Genomic DNA, 21,133 nt, shown 5'->3' with positions numbered 1-21,133 from the left:
AAGGTGCTGTGCTGAGAAACAAACAAACAAATCACTGCAGGGCTCAAATTTTCACTCATCTATTGAACACCCCACAAAAAGCACCTCCACTCTTCATTAGACAAAGATTCAAGAGAAGGTGATTTCTTTAATCACATGAGGAGTCACATGACACGGACATAGTTTTGCAGTGAAATTAAAGAAAGCATCATTAAAGAATGCACATTCCACATGTGCCCACATAACGTCTGTTAAAACACAGAGAAAGAAAGAAGAAGAAAATACATATTTATATGAATCCAACAAGAAGGCATGTGTCTGTACAAAAAAATGCAATAGGAGGAAGACACTCAAACAGTAATCCCTAGCCACTGCCAAGCTAATAGGCCGTCATCAGGTCTGGGAGATAACACTAAAGGGATTTATCAGAGCTTTTTCACTGGAAACAGCTGCTTCCCCACAGCAGAAAACAAGCTCCATGAGAGCAGTGAGAGGGAACCAAAATGTTAACGTTGCAGACCTTGAGACGAGAAACAATGAGCTGCAGTCCAGCGATAATTCAGAACAGAATCACAATCAGCTTGATTGGCCAAGTGGGTTTGTGCATACAGGGACATTTGACTCTGATTTGTGTCCATGTCCAGTAGAAGCCAGAAGCTGTAATATTCATCCCTATGAGTGATGTTTTCTTTGTTTGTTTTTTTACAATATCGAGTCATCTAACGTTAATCCAAAAATATTGATAAAGAGCAGCTCGAAGTTAAGATGCTGAAAGGTTAATCTGAGGAGACGGGCCATACATTAAAAATAAAGCACTTGAACTGTGTGGTGCAGCATCAGAAGCAGAAAGTCTGACCGATTCCTGACTGCTCAGTCACACATAAAAACACATCCAGTTTATGCAGCAAAATAAACAAAAAAAATCAACAAGACTCAGCTAGATTTTTGCAGGTGATATCCATTCACAGCACCATGGAACACATTCTCAACCCCTATCATAATAGTCAATTAAGCTTGGCTATGGGAAGCCTGGCTGAAATCTAGACCCCCGCCAAAGCTGCACAAGCTGTGTCTAATGTCAAAGGACCCTAATTAGATGCCCTTCTGTGGATAAATGGGTACATTCAAACATCCAATTAAGAGAGGGTGCGACACACTGCCATGAATACACTCCGCAACGAGCAGGCTGATACTACCCGCTTCACACACTCACATCGATACCAAGCTGTTTCAGCCCTGCTTATTTAGCAAGGTAACACTATGCTAATTAGCAGAGTGATCCTTGATAAAGCACGACTGAGACCCCCGACTGCAGTGCAATTTACCAACATACCCTCTAGTTACTCTGGTTATCTGCCCTTGTGTACAAACAGATTGATGTGAAAGCTGTGGGTACACATCTACACATGGTGTGTTGAATAATCAGTTGCCCCGTGTGTCAGCTACCTTAATGTTTATACAGTAAAGAAGTGCATGTCCAACTATTAGGTAGTAAATTAGCATCTTTGCAAGTCTACATCCAGAACTCCCTTTAGGGTTGTACAGTACTCCTCCTCTTGTCTGGGTTTTACTGCATGTGATATTGCTAGCACAGGGAGGAAAGTGAAGAAGAGAAGAGGATATATTGAGATAAAACAAGGAGGAAAAGTGAAATGAGATTAACAAAGACAAAACAGGACAAGAGAACAGAACGGGAGGAGAGAGAAAAAAGGGTGGAAACATAAGCAAAAAATTGGAGAGGAGAGCGGAAGGGAGGAGAAGAGGAGGAGGAAAACTGAAGTCATAAAGCAAAGAACAAACAGAAGGAGAAAGCAGAGGAAGAGGAGGACCCATCTGGCTTATGAATCAGCGATAAGGAGGACGAACGGCACAGCAACCTTGGCTTATCTCTGAACAAACATGCTTCTCTTTTCGAAAAGCCACAGGAACTTGGAAACAAACAAAAACCCAAAATAAGAGCTTGTACGCTCTGCTGTGTGTGCAATGTGTTTATACCCAAGCACACAGTCAGTGTGGGTCTAATTATTTTGGCTTTGGTCCATATCCCCTATCAAAAAAGGACTGAAATGGGAACATTATGTGATTGTGCAATACCGGGGGCCCCGCATCTCTTGTTCATTACCTGGGAACGGCTTCAGTGTGCTTGACATTCTGTTTGACATCGGTTCTCCACCACACAGTGGTAGCTTGATAGCCGAGGAAGCAAAGAGTGGTGAGGAAAATGTAAACTAAGGAGTAATCAAATCTGTTGAATGAGCTGGCATATTCCAGCGCTGGAGAGATAACAGACTTCGCTCTGTTCATATCGAGCCGTACCTCTAAGGCAAAACGTTGCAACAAAGAAAAAAAAAAAAAACAATTTCCGAGAGAAAGCAGAATGCCAGTCATGTTAAAGGGATAGTTCACCCAAAATTCAAATTTCACTCATTATCTACTCACCCTCATGTGGACCTTCTCTGAGTTACAGTGGGGCTCCGTGCAGCACTGCATGTCCATATGACGGTTGAGAACGGGGCTCAATTTTCTTCGTCCAAAAAGACACACCGAAAAACATCCAAATACCTCCATACTGCTTGTCTGTAATGTCCCTCTTGTATTGAAGCCCCAACATGTGAAATTGTTCCGAAAAAAATTAAATAAGTCTATATTTTAAGCTTGTTTGTAGCGGAAGCTCCCAGTGTTGCTCTGCTGGAATCTCGCGCGATTTGCGGAGCCGTGAACTGGGCATCAATGCAAATCACGCAAGATCTGGACGGACCAGGAAGAGCAACACTGGGAGCTTCTGCTACAAACAAGCTTAAAATATAGACTTATTTAATTTTTTTCGGAACAATTTCTCATGTCGGGGCTTCAATACAAGAAGGACATTACAGACGAGCAGTATGGAGGTATTTGGATGTTTTTTGGTGTGTCTTTTTGGATGAAGAAAAGTGAGCCCCGTTCACAACCGTCATATGGACATGCAGTGCTGCACGGAGCCCCACTGGAACTCAGAGAAGCCACGGAGGACTCTGAAACTTCTCCCAGCCCTTAGTCCACATGAGGGTGAGTAGATAATGAGTGAAATTTGAATTTTGGGTGAACTATCCCTTTAAGGTGTGTGGTTACTGGTGCTCTGACTAGGAAATTGTCCAAGTGATGATCAGGTTAATTGTGTTTTCATGCAAAACAATATGTGCTAAGTCGCTCTGAAATTCTCCATCTGGGTGTAACGCCGGTGCAGCCGCTAGTGGAAGTGACAGGTGGTCTATTGTGCAATTGTGTGTCGTCAGGCGTGTTTTCAGGAGCTGCTCTTCACTTCAGTGGATTCCATTGTGTTGTGCGATTATGTCCGATATGATCACATCACAACAGTCATACACAACTCAGTTAGATAATAACTGGAGTGGTGTGTGAAGCACTTGCTAGGTTACCGACAACTGTTTTCTAACAACAACAGGAAGCTGCAGAGTCAAACATGTCTGCGCCTGACGACAGATTTCCATCCAGTCCTGTTGTGTTATGTTGTGTTATGTTTAGACACGACAAAGAGAGGAAACTGCTGCCTCATCCACAGCTTGCTTCACCTCGCGAGCCAATGACCTTTCTGCTTTTTGTTTTGGGGCTTCTGCTGCCTTCTGCTGAGAGGGTGGCACCGGACAGCTCCTTTTACACTAAAATGGATCTGCGGGTGTTGGGGGGAGTCAAAGTGACACATGGACAAAGCCCCGGCGGAGAAAAGGATGTGTCAGGCTGTTGTGTTCACCAGGTTGAGCACGGAGCGGCAGGGGCTCGGAGCTGACTGAGCTGCTGTCTGAGAGAAAACCTGACAACATCCGGCAGCATGAATAAATGACACAATTAGATGATAATGACACGTCAGTTCTGCTGATTTGAATGTTCCAAATCTAAACAAATAGACCACAGACAAGTGCATGGAACAGCTTTGTGCTGCACTATACAATCATGTACATTCATCACAGCTCAACAAATACTCTTCTAAACGAGTTGTAGCTTTTATTTTACATGCAGAACTCCCTTTTCTTACACAAATGCCTAAGCCAATGCTCAACTTCAATACCGTGATAGATGAGTCCAAGGAGAGTCATTTGCAAGCAAGCTGTAGTTAGGCCAGTCTCCAAATGATAAAGACATCAATCGTAATACGATGAACGTGGCGGCTTTATCAATTCCTCTGCACGCATGACGGCCTATTCATCTATGAAGGTTAAATATCACCAGTGAACGAGAGTCAATACCGCGGAATTGATAATGGGCTTACTGTTGCCTGCCATTTCCATGGAAACAATGATTTCACACTACCTCCCGTGGTGCTGTGTCCATGTTTTTTTTTTTTTGTCTTTTCTGTAGTTTCTCAAGGGCATATTCAGAGGATGGGCGGGATAAAAGATAAAAAAGAAAAAAACTAGTGTGAAGCCGGTACACTTTGTCATGATTTATTCAACAGGAGAAGCTTTTCAGGTCAAAGGGAATACATCCACACAATGTGCTCAGCTTCTGTGGGTGGTCTCTGCCTTGGACTTTTTTAATTATTAATATGTGCCCCTGCCCCCCCTGTGATTGGCCGCGGTCTACAGGTAACCAACGCGGCGCTGACTGTAAAGGCAAAGCACACGGACATGCGAGTTTAACAACATGACATATTCATTTATTCATATCCATCACAACATTTCTCCTTCCTCAGCACAAGCAACCATTCTCTCAATCTGTGAAAATAATACACTCCTCTGACTCTGTATTGTATATTTCAGCATTGACAGCCACACTATATACAACACTACATGTGGTGGATCCATCTCTTATGCACTGCACATTTCAAACTGTAAAGCGTGTGTTATGGCCCACCAGTGGATTGCAGTTAACAGCAGGGAGGCAAAGATGGTTGGAGAATGAAGCGTACAGGGTTATGGGCTAAGGAAAGTAGCTTGAATGCTAGTGAAGAGAGGTCTTTTGACTAATAGTGAAAGAAGGGGCCTGAGGTCAATGGCTTTCATTTGCACACTTTTTCCAGATGCTATAAATCTTTTAAGAATTCAGATAATGAAATAAAAGGTTACACAGCCTGCAGGTTTTACTGCATTACAAAAACTGACCCCGGCCTCCCCGGTAAATAAAGTGTTGCATTATGTAAAAAAGAAGGTGATGAACAGAGGAGAGCGACTGTTAACGGCATGCATATTGCATACAAATGCTCTCATCGCCTCACTCCTCTACTGCTACATTCTCCTCTTGTAACATCTTCTCAGCCTAATTTGAAAGTTCCTTTAGCCACAGAGGGAGATGACTGGCAATGATCTCGTTGCATGATAATAACTCAATGTCCTCAAGGTTGTTTCCATGCTAAACGAGAGTCCATTTAATAACCCTTTACAGGATCTGGATGGGAACAAAAATAAGATGTTGTGAATAAAAGGGAGACATGATGCAAGTGAATGTAATAGGATGCAGGCAAGAATTGGCCTTTGTAAATGGTCTTTTTACTAAGGCTAAGTGTACTAAAAAGTACCAGTCACTTACAGCATGACACAATAAAGTAGAAATCCAGTAAAGTAGAAGAGTAGCAGCAATTCATAAAACAAGAGAGAGAGAGAGAGAGAGAGAGAGAGAGAGATTGGGGCTGAGAAGCACATCAATGAAAAAGAATAAGGCTGTTTAAGTGGAAGAAGCAGGTGAAGATGAAGAAAGAGCTAAATAGAGGAAATGTTAGAAAAGGAAGACCTTGATGGCCTGGCGGGGGAACCGAGGTGGAGACAAAGACACAAGTGGCGCCTCAACAAATGGGGGAGTCCTTGACAGGGCTGTCACGAGGTAGGGCCGAATGTCAGGCAAAGGAATAAGGTTACACAAAGGGCACTTCTCTTGTTTGACTGTCTCGACAATCATCCTATAACATGATACCTGGACAGTTGCTTTTAAATGGCCCCCGAATGGCCTTGTCACAGGAAGGAGCGCGCAGCCAGACTCACACAGGTTCAACGAGGCATTACAGATCTGTGGCGGGTGTGAAATGGCACATTACAAAGTGTGGCACTGTATATAGGAGGGAGGCATAGGGGATCGGGAAGGAGAAAATAAAGGAGTGACAGGCGAGCCCGGCAGAATCATTCTGTGCCATTTCATGTCCTGCTCGTTAGAAGTGGCTGCCTTTTTCCCCGAGTCCCTTTTTTTTTTTAAAACTGTCTTTTTTAACGTCCCATTTGTCCTTCTGAGATGACAAAGTGTGTCAAATACAGAAGGGGGAAAGACCACGGCAATAATGAGACAAGATTGTTTCAGATATATCTGTGTTTTTCAGAAATGGCTCAGAATATTTCTTTATAACGCTCCGTCACTTCCCTAAAGGACTCCGGATGAAATAACGCTTCACAACTTCATAAGCGCTTTGCACATTGAACTCACGATGACTGCTTAAACTTCTACGATGGACTTAATGCTAAAAGTTGCCAAGCTTTTTCAACAACAGTGGAGAAAAAGAAAAATGGTATTTTCACTGAGAGGAACTTTAATTCGATTTTCAAGTCATGCGACTAGAACAATATCTATGTTGTTGGATCATGTGTGATTGAAAGTACGTATGTGTGTTGTCACGTTCACAGCGGAATACTCTCTCCATATGTTTAATGTCCATATGGATGATCTATCCAGATGCTTAAATGGTTATAAGACAGGCTGTTTTGTCTGAAACTCTGTTGTCAATCATCTCATGTGCGCTGATATTTAGCCCATACAGTGCAGGGCTTGCAGCAACTACTTCACGTATGTTCCCAGTACTGAAAAGATTTTAATATTAAATTTAAAGGTGTTAACTATTGCTGCAGTCAAATTCAAAATACTGCAGCAAGTAGTTTCCCCTCAGCCTCCCCCCAGACTGGAGGTTGACAGATACGATGCTACATGCTAACCTCTGCCCTGCTCCAGCTTTGTGGCTATGGTTTCCCCCGAGACTCACTCACACAGTCTCTACGCCACCAGAGCTATAACCATGTAGTAATAAACAAAGTGAACTGTATAAAGCTGTATTAGCCACTCGGGCATCTGTCCTCAAGTTCTTCTCTGCTTTCTGCCGTCTCCACCTCTCAACTGCATCTCCTCGATGCAGATGCTGGTTTTGTTTCTGCTTTTGTCAAGATGTCTTTTAATGTTATTAACATCAGACATAATCCACAATGCTTGCAGCTGTAGCTCAGTGCTAACTGGAAACCTGGATGCCAAACCACAAAATCAAACACCTTAATCTTGTAAGTAGTATATCCGAGATTAACGATGTTAAAAAATGCGGCCATAGCTTTGAACACATGTAGACCAGACCTATCTATCTTAACGGTTGTTGTCCTCCAGTCGATAAAACTTTATCCAAATTAAATGAAAAGTGTATTGTTGCTAAAGATGATGACGTGAAAAGGGATTGTGAAAAACAACACACAATCGGCACTCACAATTTAGACGGCTCTGCTCTCCTCCCACGCCCCCCCCCACCCCCGATATAAGAACAGCAGCATGCAGAGGCTCGCTGTGGCCTTCAGTGATGCTATGGGACTGCTGCTTTGTGTCTCCAGATGGCACCGTGCAAGTCAGCCGTTTGTAAATTGTGGTGTTCCCACCCTTGGAGAGACAGCTGATGTACAAATTCATGTCTCATTTGGACAAGTCCAAGAACACTGGTATAAAAGCATTAATTAGCCCTAAGCAAAGCTGCTATGGGCATACATCTGATATAACCACTGGAATAACAATCTCTATAGGAGCTTTTACAATTGTTTAAGTGTTTTACTGTCGTGTTGTTGTTTTGTTTTTGTTTGTTGCATTGTCTTGTCTCTATGGACCTAATCCGTGTCTGAAATAAAGCAAATATATCAACTGTATATAACACTAGAGACTCAGCTGTACACAGTGCAGTCACAATAAAAACATTGAATTACTATATTTCTTTCAATACTTTTTATGGAAATAAAAAAAAAAAATGTTTGAGAGTGTGTCGTTTGTTTCAAGTGCAAATGAAAACTGATGCCAACACTTCAACTGGTTTTACAGCATCATTTAGTTTGCAAAGCAGCAGCCAGTGTGAAAACACAGTGATAGACTGAAATCTATAACTCCTGTGAGCAGAGTGTATAATAGGCTATACATTTCATTACAAGTACATTGTATTTAATCATAGAATTATTGTGAAGCAGATGTATTAGCCTGTTTAATGGTTGTACCACTAAATTTATCTCTGGCCTACTTTAATTCTTCTATGTTGAGTTAATTCACTTAAGTGGAGCATGAATGGAGCACTTTTTAAACTAGTGGCCAGCGAAAATGATATTCAAATGTAAGTCAAAAATAATTTAGCACTGAATCAAGTACTTGAGTGAAAGGAGAAGTATAGATACACACACAATCAACATGTGTGGGCAAACTGGTGGGAATAAGCCTTGATGTACTAATCAAGATCCAACATGCAGATACATTATCATACATTATCTCTGTAGGGAATACATATGAAATATTCTGGCATTAAACTATCATCAACACACACGCACGCACACACACACACACACACACACACACACACACACACACACGCTTATAATTCAGTTTTTGTTCTACGCCAACCTGCCCACACCATCCCACCTCCACAGTTCAGTACCAAGACTCTCCACCTGCCAATGTGTGATTTGTGACTGGTGTGACTCAAAGTTTCAAAGTTCACTGTTATTGAAAAGACCGGCAGAAATGTTATGGCTATGGCAAAGACAGATGTAATGATTTGCAAACTGTTGCCAAACAACAGTTTGTCTTACAATGCTGTTGAATGTGAACAGAATGCAATCCGACCTGTACCACGACCACACCACCTGTGTCTGCTGCAGGTCATGAATCATTCGTCTGTATGAAAAATGAAAAAAAAATGAAAAAATGAAATTACAAAACTGTAAATCAGCTAGCTTGTAGAAGTGATGCCGCGGATGCAGCCAAGTTTCAGGATCCCTCTGCTTCTTTTCTCACTCTATTTGGGGTAAACCTACCACAGAGCAATTCTCTACCATCATATGACTCCGAGAGGAAATTTTGGCAGATGTCAGTGGGGTGAGGAAGGAGATATTGAAATTCAAATCACTTAAAATGCGGACACATGCACAAAGCAGAGGCAAACAGATGAGGCCTTATAAAATGACACCGGAGTAGAGGTGGCAACCTCACCGACTCTTCTCTCCCAAGCTTACATTTCTTATTAACACTGGGAGACAGGAGTGAAAACCATTCAGCTCCAAATGAGACTCCACTTCCTTTCCACATCGTGACTTATTCACTTGGCAAACATCACTCCAGGCCTGGATTAAATCTCAGGTTAGCCACGCGACATTTTCCCCCAGCTACATTTGGCCATGTATATAGTTAAAAGTAATGGCCAATAAAGAATCGGCACTGGCTTATGCAGGATGAGATACACAAACCTCTCGGGGCTTGTGACATGAGCAGATAAACCTGCAGCTGGAACTGCATGTCCTAAAAGAAGCTACAGGGTGAAAGGTTGGTATACCTAAAAGAGTCAAACACACAGTATATTTATATTTTAATTGAATCTTTGGGCAAGATGGGGACCAAGCTGAATCAGTGGCAAAGACCAATTCAGTGTATTTTCATTGGAATCAATTTTGGCCCTGCTTTCATGCATGCACGCTAGTTCACAAAAGGGACGCCGCATAAAAGGCTGATTTACATTTTGCAATGCAATGCAAATTCCTTGTTAGTAAGTACCTTTACATTTTCAAATCAAAATGATGCTGACTGGGACTTTCAGACTGTAAGCCAAAAGCTTCCATGATAAGCATTTTTATTGTACTGTTGTGTCACTGATTTATTTATTTTTTTTACATCCAGACCTTTTCGCACTCTTCCCGCAGTTTATCCCTCTGTGACACACATCCAGCGTGTGTGTGTGGGATCTGAGCAAAGAGCTGAACGACCAGCAACCAACCCCTGATTCCAGCAGGGTTTCACTGTCTTGCTCAAGAGACCTCAGACTGACACTGACACAGCAGCAACTCGCACTCCACATCTTAATCTAATGGTAGCTCTGACTACCACACATACTGTACATGTAACCCCCCCCAAACAGAGGACCAACCTGCGGTGGTGGGAGCCCTCCGGCCCCAGGGGGACAGTCCGGTAGCATGATGGTCCGTTGAGGCGTGCTGCACTGGCAGGAGGGGGAGGGGTTAGACATGTTCCAGTTCCCGTTGAGGAAGATGTCGGCGACTGACTGATCGACAGGTGGAGTGAACCAATCAGATCCACTGGAGGAGCATGGGAACTTCCTGCAGAACCGTATTTAGTATTTTATTAGTATTAAAGGGACAGTTCAACATTTTGGCAAATTTGCAGAACAGTATTTAATATTTCATTAGTATTAAAGGGATAGTTCAACATTTTGGCAATATTGCCATAATCCCTATAATCATAGCGGTCGGTTCATTACTTTTAATTATCGGAAATGTTGAACTATCCCTTTAACTGATGAGTCATCAAATGCATAATATTCTCTCAACATTTGCATATGCTGTGTAAAAAAAACAAAAAAAAAACACGCTAAGAGTATTACATTGAATGGATGTGGCACAGAACATCATAGAGGGAGTTTCTTTTTTTTATCCACTTAAGTATAAACAACATGAGTCACAAGTAATACATTTTTAATAACTGCTGGATAATACCTAAATTAAAAGATGTGTCTATTGTTTGAAGAACTTAACACAGTCGGCCTCTCAGTCCATTTAGGATGCACAAGCATTTGCCAGCTACTCATGCCCAAAGCTCAGTAATAATTCCATTTCATTCTTAGCTCTAAAAATGGCATTCATTATTCAACTTATTCTGATCACGATGATCTGGAGAGTGCTTGAAAAGGCTAATCATTTATTGATCAAATTTGTTCTTAGAAATTGGTTTTCAAAATCATGCAGAGTGGCTCTCCTTCCCAATGCTCTGGGTTAGATGGCCTCTTTTTTCCCTTGCAGGTTGTTCTGTTTCTGCAGCAGGATTTCTTGAAGCAGACACAGACATGGATCAGACATGTACACAGGTGTGCGACTCCGAGCCGCAAATACACAGCTTGCAATGTTTAACACTTAATAAGTACCAATTGGCATGGATACATGTGCACAACGGGGTACTGTTACGGTGATGTCTTGTTTGCACTATCACTTACGGTATAGGGTTTCCATCCATGCAGCGGGTCCCAAAGCCGGGGTTGTTGACCAACGTTTCCACCACCTGAGACACCTCCACATTATCTGGCCCATCATCGCTGTGTAAATTATAAATATCATTTATGTAAATACACATGCAAACATTGGAATTTGTAATAGTTTAGAGTGTTATATCCCAGAGAGGGCACACATCTTTTCAAACCATGAACAACAGCCTTTCACTCAGAAAATGAAAGAAATCTTAATAACATGTTGAGTTCTGAAAAAACAAACAAAAAAAACAACAACAAGAACAAAAGAAGTGTTGTGGCACTGACTGCTACAAGGACAGTGTGAACTCAGCTTCTGCACGAGATGATTACAGGACTGAAAAAATCGAGGGGAGGGTGAGTGCTGCAGAGGCCACAGGAAAACAAGAGTATGAAAATGTAGATTATAGGACTGATAAAACGGCCATCCAGACATTCAGAACAAAAACACTAATCAGAGTCTCTTTGATCATGACCGGTCATCTGAGATCTACTGTCCACTGTGTGAGAGAGCGGTGGTCTATCATCAACAGCTGAATCGATTTCCAGAATGACTTCTTCAGCCTCAATGATATCAAAATGCTTGATATTTGCAACCAGACATCTGTGAGGTTATGTGCCATGTCCAGATTCACAAAGAGACGACAGCCAACAGTCAATAGCGGCTGAGATTACAGTACAATGAAGCTGAGTGCGCTGTGTCTAACTCTTGACCTCTATTCTTGGTTTGAATGGTGTCACATCAAGTGGCCGATTATTTGATACTCGAGGACTTTCAAATTCAGTCAGTGACAGTCTGGTCCCCAGAAGAATAATCTTAGTGGGATATTTTACAGTTTTACCGAATCAACTACTCTAAGCAACAAAACCATTTAAAATCTGCCGTTTGCTTGGAATACAACAACAGGGTGTCAGACTTGGTTAGGACTTTACAAGTCTTCTAATCTTTCTCCTGTCACTGCTGATTAAGAGTTTACAAGTTGTCTGATCTGTTTTCCACACTGGCAAAGCTCAGGAGTTTATATCTGCCATTAATCTTAAACATATCTTGACTTCCAAGAAGGTTTGAAAGGAAATGAGAAATTTGACTGGGGGCTCAGGTGTGGTGTATCCCAAGTAAATACTCGATAGCAATGCTGCCGCTGGAGTTAGCTTAATCAACAGTGAGAGAAAAATCATTGCAGTTACAGACCGTTTTTTTTTTTGGCCCAAGAGTCAAACATGAATTCCCAAAACACCACTGACTGTAAGAAACCACTGAGTGGTATGATTTGTACTTTTTCCTATATAGCACAGCTCTGCCTTGAGGTGCACCCTTGTGCGAACACGTACTGATATGAGCCTGTTCAAGATTCTGTGTACAGTACAGACTCTTCACAGCCTTTCATCATTATCTGAGTGTCCTGTACATATCTGAGCTCCGAGTCTCAGTTAAACAATCTTCCCTTTCCAATTTCCTCCTCATTACTAACTACACACGCTCTGGCCTTTATCTCATGGGTGCTGTGGGAGTTAAAATACAGTGTTTCATACAGACCATCATGATGGCTTTCTGCCAACTGTGGCCACAGCCCAGCCAACCATTTGGATTAATACAGTGTTCATTGTCTCATTTAGAGGCGTCTCCATGAAGGTCATACGGTCATTTCCTTGGCCACCAGTGAGTGTAATTCAAGTGGTCTGATTGTAAAAATGGATAATGTGCAGCCATCTGTTTTGCAATTAACAATGGCTGGGTTACCACGTTATTCAAGATAATGAAACTATTGGATAGTTCCAAAATGAAGACTTGTGCTTATATGCAGAAACAGTGGAACTAATGAATAGTTCATCTAGTCAAAATGAAACATCATGGATATTTGAAACTGAGATAACAGAGGGAAGTCAAACGACGCCGACAGTAATATGGAAAAAGAGACTAATGTCTTGTTGATCTGTTAATTGAAGTGTAAACATTACCTTACATTTTCTGAAACAATAAATCCATCTTATCAGAAGAGAAAAATATAAATGGTACATTGTTGCCACAGCTATACATTATTAAACACTAGTGGGCAGAGTCCAAAGCCCCTTGAATTTCTAAATTAGATCAATCATTATCTTTAATCACACTACGTTAAAATGGATCATTGGGATTTATGGGGTATATAGTACAACAATGCTCCTCCTGAATGGATTGGATGCATGAAAATGAATGAAAAGGCACACTACTTTTAATCACAGTCATCACCAGGTAGGGTGCTTTAAAGTCACTCAAGAGAAGACAATATTTAGTAATTGGCCAAAGGGAATGTCATAAAAATTAAGAACTCTGCTGTCTCAAAATGTGTCACACAAGAACAGTTCCCAAGGAAACTGAATGAGTGGTTTATGTATGGAATAAGAGTCGATGTGGCAAAGTCTGTTGAGAAGTTGGCTCTGAAATCTCACAAATGAATTGTGAGCCAGGATTTTCTTCCTACTTGTTGCACGGTGTTCTTAATTAGCCAAAAGTGGAGAATTGTTAACAGGTCATATCAACGCTTTGTTCTAGGAACAGTCTACAAGAGGGGATTTACTTTTCACTGTATGATGGAAATGTCTTGTTATTCTTTTGAGAACCCTTGGTGAAAATGTACCACTATGATGGAATTATTTTCAGTGGATATAAGCATGCCTTCTTACATGATGGGATATAATATCTACATACAGACATCTCTAGTATATGGCTTGGAGTTTTTGAATCACCTGGCTAGATGCTTGTTGCTATGTACTGAATGTTTAACTGCCATGGGCAGAGGCAGACAGAGACTGGGGTTTAATGTTTCAGCACCATGGACAGAGGCAGAATATATTGAACACCTCCGAACAATGAAAAGAGATGGAGCAGTTTGAATGCTTCAGGACCATGGACAGAGGCAGACTGGTTAACTGTCAGCACCATGGACAGAGGTAGAGTGGTTGAACTGTTTCAGCACCATGGACAGAGAGGGGCAGAGACAGAATTGATTGGTTTCAGATGAGTAATTAGCATAAAAAATGTAGAGATGAAAAACATTTTTGGCATGAAAACAGAGCAGAGCTTCTACAGTGATGATTGTTTTGCGAATGCATAGATTTTTTCTAGCTTCCGGTGGAAAGCTAGTTGAAAATGTAATAGCACCAGTTTCCTCAATGAGCTTCTTTTGAAAGTGTAATATGTGTCACCCAGTAAGCGCAATGTCATTTATTAAACAAATACATGAGTGCAATATAAATATACAACTGCACAGTGTCAAAACTTGATAATTCCACTGTAAAAGTCAGTAAAGGCAGAAGATTTATCACCGCGCTAAAAACAAAATATGTGGAATGAAATCAATCCAAGTTTGTTTTCTCTCTGTGGACGAGAGTATGTTGCATCAATTAGATCCTGTCACACAAATACAGGGGGTGTATCGTGTCATTCTGACCAAGAGCTAAGATTCTATCTTAAATAAACCAGTTTCATGCGAGGCTGTAGTTAATTGTATTTTGACATCCTCAAAATGAATTTCTGCCAAGTGCTGTCAGACAAAATGAAATACCTTCAAGTTCAATAAGCAACGACAGCTTCATGTCACAAGAACAGCTTGTATCAAGATGACTATGATAGTCTGTAAACCATGATGTATATTAGAGTACATTTGGCATTTTTATGGAGAAAGGTAAATCAGACAGCAGCAACTTTGAGCTTACAAATGTGAATATTTAAAATCATAGTAAAGTCACATCCATATTAAGTCGATGACACATTCCACAATATATTTTGTCTAAGCTATTCATCTATTTTTCTCAAAAACGTGTTGTTTTTTTTGTTTTGTATCTAAATCCTCTGCAGTAAATAATCCTTTCTTGTCAGTGGCTGTTGACCGTGGCTGTGCCTTGTCACCAGTTCTGTCTGTGATGTTCCATGACTGAATACCAAGCTGCAGCCGAGCACAGGACCGTGATCAGATTGACGACCTCAACCATGTAAAAATCTCCTGGCAATCAAACACCATGAGCAGCACGGTGACTGTTTTCCGTTTGATTTTCTGTCACTGGAGTAACACACTTTCTTGAAGGGTTTAGGTTTACTGTTCATTTCTCCGGCCTCTTTGCAACAATAACTGCCCACTTCATCCAACTCACACCCTCTGAGAAACAGTAGAGGATTCCTCCCTGGGAAAATCTTGTTGTCTCTTGGTAATAGTAAGAATATAAAAGCCAAAACTTTCAACTATGTAAATGTTGTATCAGATTAACCAGCAGCAAATGAAATATACAACTTACAGTAAATGTAACATTTTTTTTCTGTTGTGAGCATTTAAATGCGTCACCACCCCGTGGTTACCTGTAGAACGTGGTCTGGGGCAGACCATACATCCAGGGCTGCAGCTCCAGACTGGGATATTCGGTGAAAGGCGGGACGATGAGTGAGAAGATCAGAGACAGGCACACAAAGACGGCAGGCAAGACCACCTGGGAGGAGAGTAACGAGTTTTAAGTCAAAATATCTCATTAAAGCATACTGCCACATCTGACGACTTCTTTTGATGTCACACAGTGAGATGTTATAAAGATTTCAACAAAAAAGCAAGTGATTTCAATAAAGTCATCGGGTATTTCTTCAGCGAGGTACTTGCCATGGTACCGGAGAGTAAAAATAGAAAGTAATGCTCACAAAACTGCACTGCCTTAGCATTTTAAAGTAACTTTTTTGTCTATTTATTTTATTTTTGAGACGCTAATGTGAAAGGATTTTAGACAACAACCTATCCAAATCGGCCTCACAGCTTCATTCCAATCATTTCTTATACACTGTTTCATTTTTAACTCATGAAAAAAGCTGTGATCATTTGATGACCCATGTACAGTAATGTTACAAACAACAAAATGAGAGCAGGAGGAGAGTGATACAATTATCGCTGGTTCCCTTTAAACTGAGGGGAGAGGGGAAACAAAGCAAACACTATGCGGTCTGCAGCGGTTGTCGGCGCGGGTGATACAGATGCATGTGTATGTGTGTAAAGCATGAAAGGACAAGATTCAGTATGAGATCAATTTCATCACTCCCCTCCCCGGGCCCCCTCACTGTCATTACGTGCTACAAAATGACTGATGCAATCAACAATGAAGCAGGACCACTGCGATAATGTGTGCACATTAATATGCTCCCCACCAACTTGTTTGGGCTCTTCTGCATGCTTTATGAGTTTGATTAAACACTTCCAACACTGCCACCACCATCTGGCCACTCAGATATAATTAGTTTCTTGCTATTCTCTTGTCTTTTGTGTTGTTTTTTATTCTTTCCTTTTTTAACACCAAACGCTGCCACACTTCCTTTACCCCCCCCCCCCCCCCCCCCCCCACCACCACCACCACCACCACCTTCTCAACCTCCCCATCCCACCCTGCCATCCAATCCTCTTTTCTCTGTTATGTAATTCTCTTTTCATTCCATTGTTACAGCTGACCAAAAGGTCAGTGGGAAAGAAAAAAATCCAAGATATCTTTAATGTTTAATCACTTGTAGGTTGGAACACACCCCGCAGCTAGGGAGAGGTTTGCGTACACTTGATTAATTGCAGGGCATGCAATTTGCCAGGCTAATTCAAGATGCTACAATTGAAAATCCTAAATTTGCTGCATGGCCATGGAAATGTACTTGGAAGGAAGATAAAGAGCAGCAATGAGACCTAAAAGCTTAATGACAGACTGCAAAAGAAAGAAGTTCTATTCTTTTTTTCACTGCACCCTCTCTCTCTCTCTCTCTCTCTCTCTCAGTAACAGTAATTGCAGGTGACAGCTGGTACTTCTTCCATTGAGAGATCTGCAAAAAAGCAGGGAGAAGTCATTACGCTCACAAAGCCAAAGCATTCCCATGAACAATGCATGAGTTTATGGCATTCTCAAGTTTAGCGGGGATTTAAAGAAGAGGATGGGATTATATGCAAAACGGGTATAAACAACAAAACACGATTAAGACGAGTTTTAGTTTCTGCAAAGTCAAGCACCTCATTAGATTGAGTTTGTTTTCTCGGGAAACATTTCTGTCTTTCTAGCTGTGTTTGTGAATAATGGCTTTATCGCCGCATCTTGTGTTAAAGTGGATAATAGCATCACCTTGAATATTTTTTCTGAAGTGTTAATGTGTTTGGTTTTTTTTCTCTCGACACTCTATTCAAATAAAATATAGCAGACAGTCAGTAAAACTGCTGTTATCTCCGGTGGAAACATAATGTTCACAGTAAACAAGAAGAGTACAGAAACTTAAACACAAAGGGAACACTTCATGTGCTGCAGTGACAAACAGATACAACAGCAGATATTGTGAATTACAAAACATGCGTCGTCTCCTGTTCCAATACAATGGGCCATTGCAGTCGGCGCTCAGTGTGAACCTTTCAACTTCTTCGCCGCCACGTTCAACCAATGGCTGCTTCTCCCTGATCCTGACATTGCCAGGACTCGCCTGTCCCCCAACTTTCATCCCCCATAAATCACTCCTTTTGTGTTACACGCCATAATCTCTTTTATATTCCCCCTAACCGCTTGTATTTGAGGAGATTACCTCACCACACAATCATATCTGCTGACAATGGGGGCTGTTGACATGATCGGAGGGAAGGTGGATTGGGGGGGGGGGGCTTTAGCCAAATGAATAAAGAGAGGTAGCAGGTGCGCCCTTGCAGACATTGTGCACATTTGTACGTACACACTCGCACCCTTATCCATCCTGCTCTGCGTCCTCGCTAAAGAGGGACGTTCCCAGATTGACAGTGACTAATGGGGATTGGTACTGCAGCAAATTACAGGAACAACCTATACACCTCACAAAGGTGAAACTCTCCCTCTCTTTCTCTCTCTTTCTCTCTCTCCCTCTGTGGCTGACGTACACACCACAGCCTGGACTGGATGAGCTGCTTCAGCCACTTTCACTTCTGATTATTTCAGCATGCCAGTTGTCATAACTGACGGCACAACAAGATATACATAGACTGTGATTCTAGGTGAGAGGCTGATACACACGTGTCAACATAATTTCAGAGAGAACACAGGTTTTCAAACTTGGTGAAAAAAAAACAAAAACACTGCTTAACTTTCTTGAAATTGCTAGTAACCGAAATTGGTTTTGACTTGTTTAAATTACTTGGGTTTATTGGATTTGACTTTTGAAATTATGTTTATGAGAAACAAAATAAAATAGACGTTCATGTAATGGGCTAATAGCAGTCTGTCATGTCTGTAATTGTTATGCGATCACTTTTAATACGTCGCTAATGAAAACACATGATTAGCGCAGAGTAAAGTGAGAGAATACCTAATCGTAGGTGTCACTTTGCTTTTCCGGTGCCAATCACGGCGATCAGGTAAAAACTGATGCCGCTGTGGCTCAAAAGACTTTTTCCACTAGTATAATGTATTCATAACACTGAGGCATGATGCCTTCATATTGACACATTTCTACTCACACAAAGTGATTGATGAAAAGAGCAAAATCCTCAATAAACACACGTTCATGCTGGCTTGAGCCTCGTTCACCCCCCCTCAGGTATTCTCTGATACAACACATGGCATCCTTTGGGAGGTGGAGATGATTATTGGATGTGCAGTTTATTGACAGCATGTTACATCATTCTGGTTTGCTGCTCCACACATTTTTCTAACTGTTCACTTTCATGCTGCCTTCTGTGTCGGTTTTTTCCCTCCAACAAGTTAAATTCCCCGACTGCCGACTCCATCAAGATGGATGACGTGACTTCTCCCACCAGATCTGAAATTAGCTTACTCTATCACATATGTCATTAACTGATTTTGAAAGCCAACATGTATTTCATACAATCCTACCTTGATCCTCCCATGTAACCCCTCCTAGTATAACCCTTCAATTCATCAATATGACAGACTGAGGCCATTACCTGGGCAATGAGTCCCTTGCGGCTCCTCCGGGCGTGGTGGAAGCGCTTGATAAAGAGCGCCAGGAACTGCCTCCTGATCAGCTGCCACCCGGTGATGACCATGGATCCCCTCCCACTGACACTGGCGTTCCTCTTCAAGTCTGCAATGGACGTTAACCCACTGTGTTATTCATCAACTGTGCATATGTAAAAAAAAAAAAAGCCCTGCTGAGCGCGCTTTCTGCCGCAGCTAATGGATTCCAATCAAATATAAGTTAAGTGGTAAAACTGCCACTTGCCACATGCTCATTCTTCAGTTTGGCAACTGTTTTTTGCTTTTTAAAAACATAGCATACATTTCCAAATATGCTTTTGGCATGACTCAGGAGAAAAAAGGTCATAAACAAGAGCTCTGCAGAAACCTTGTTTTTTATGTTGCACACTTTCCAAGAATCCCGTTACTGGAAAAGCCAAAGACGTTATATTTTCACAGCAGTAATTAAGATGATAAAAAATATTCCGATTGAAAACCATTTTTTCACGATGAAAGACTTTGTGTGAAAGTGAATTTCTTTCATGCGAGCAAAATTGAAAAGGTGAAAAGACAGGCGAGATAAAATTGTATGGACTGTGGAAACTCTTTTTGAAAATGACTCATTCTGAAGACAGAGCTCTTGTTTATGCCCTCTCTTTTCAAAATGCCTACTGAGGTGAAACAGTCAAATTAAATCCAGACTAAATGAAGTTAACTGAAGAATAAATGGTGGGCAGAAAAACTGACATCTGCTTGTATGAGAGTCTGAAATGAAGTACAGAACGTAGTACTCACCCTCCACTTTACTTGTGAATCTTTCCTTTGTGTCTGGATAAGAAGGAAGAAAATAACAAGACTGAGTGATAGGTCTTTGAACTTCTTTTCTATTTAAAATGAATCATCTGTTAATATTAGTGATCACTTGACTTTCTGCATTGTTAAAGGGGAACAATGCTAGTCCGGTTGCTTGTAACTGTTTTGCCCCCCTTCCTCTTTAGCCATGTGCATTTGTTTTCAACAAAGCTGATGAGAAGGCAATCCCTGGAGCGGTGGATAACTTTATATATACATGTTACTATGTGCATATTTGTGTAGTCTTATCTGTCATAAATAAAATAAAACAAAATATACAAAACACATGGCATAATAAAATTACAATAGTCACAACTACAATTACAGATAGCAATACAGACCCAAGATCAGTTAGGAGGGAAGGCTGTTTCACCCCGACTACCTTTTCCTCCTGGCATTTAAAAGAAGAACAGCGGAAGGTAAAAAGGAGTGTTTACATCTGTTTGTCTTTGCAAATGGGAGTCTAAGGAGTGAACCTGATGGTAAGAACTGAAACTGTTTATGTAAGGGATGAGAGCAGTCGGACAGGATGGAGCTAGCTTTCTTAATCAGCTGTTTGTTGTAGAGTTCTTGTAAAGGTTGTTGTGCAGACCCGATGATTTTACTGCTGACACTGACAACCTTATTAGGTAGGTTTCTGTCTTTAACTTTCAGAGATTGAAACCAACAAATGAAGGAGAATGTAATAATAGATTCAATAAAAGAACGATAAAACAGTATCATCAGGGACGAATCAACCTGGAATTTAGAGAGTTTTCGAAGACAAAAAAGGCGCTGCTGGCTTTTCTTATGTAACGAGTCTGTATTTTTATCAAATGACAGTTTGTTGTCAATAATAGTGCCTAAATATTTATAGGACTCAACAATTTCAATTTCTTGACCCTCGATCACTTTACTTACAGGAGAGGGCTGCACACGTCGAAAATCAATACACATGTCCTTTGTCTTCAAGACATTCAAAGATAAAAAAGATTCCTCACACCATTTCAGGAAATATTCAAACACAGGACCATGTGAAGTCTCAGTACTGTTCAGCAGGCTCACTATAACAGAATCGTCTGCGAACTTCAATATGTGACAGTTTTCAGAAGTGCTACAGCAGTCATTTGTGTACAGTATTACAGCAGAGGGGAAAGGACGCATGCTTGAGGTGAGCCAGTA

At 41.2% G+C, this 21,133-nt stretch overlaps 1 protein-coding gene across 5 annotated transcripts in view; it reads right to left on the bottom strand.

Annotated features, from left to right (window-relative positions):
• The window catches only part of LOC311002053 (phospholipid-transporting ATPase ABCA1), a 182,600-nt gene that overhangs the window by 67,447 nt on the left and 94,020 nt on the right, over nt 1–21,133 (bottom strand). For all 5 annotated transcript variants that reach the window (XM_083993263.1, XM_083993262.1, XM_083993264.1 and 2 more), the window contains 5 exons: nt 19,916–19,948; nt 19,108–19,247; nt 15,537–15,664; nt 11,174–11,272; nt 10,094–10,283 (listed from right to left, as the gene is read on the bottom strand). In XM_083993263.1, the coding sequence (XP_083849389.1) occupies nt 10,094–10,283; nt 11,174–11,272; nt 15,537–15,664; nt 19,108–19,247; nt 19,916–19,948 (590 nt within the window). The remainder of the gene's footprint in view (nt 1–10,093; nt 10,284–11,173; nt 11,273–15,536; nt 15,665–19,107; nt 19,248–19,915; nt 19,949–21,133) is intronic.

This window comes from Trachurus trachurus (assembly GCF_905171665.1).
Source record: "Trachurus trachurus genome assembly, chromosome: 18".
In the NCBI taxonomy this organism is placed as follows: Eukaryota; Metazoa; Chordata; class Actinopteri; order Carangiformes; family Carangidae; genus Trachurus; species Trachurus trachurus.
Note: the sequence above shows the minus strand (reverse complement) of the source record. Positions and strands in the feature narration are given on the sequence as shown.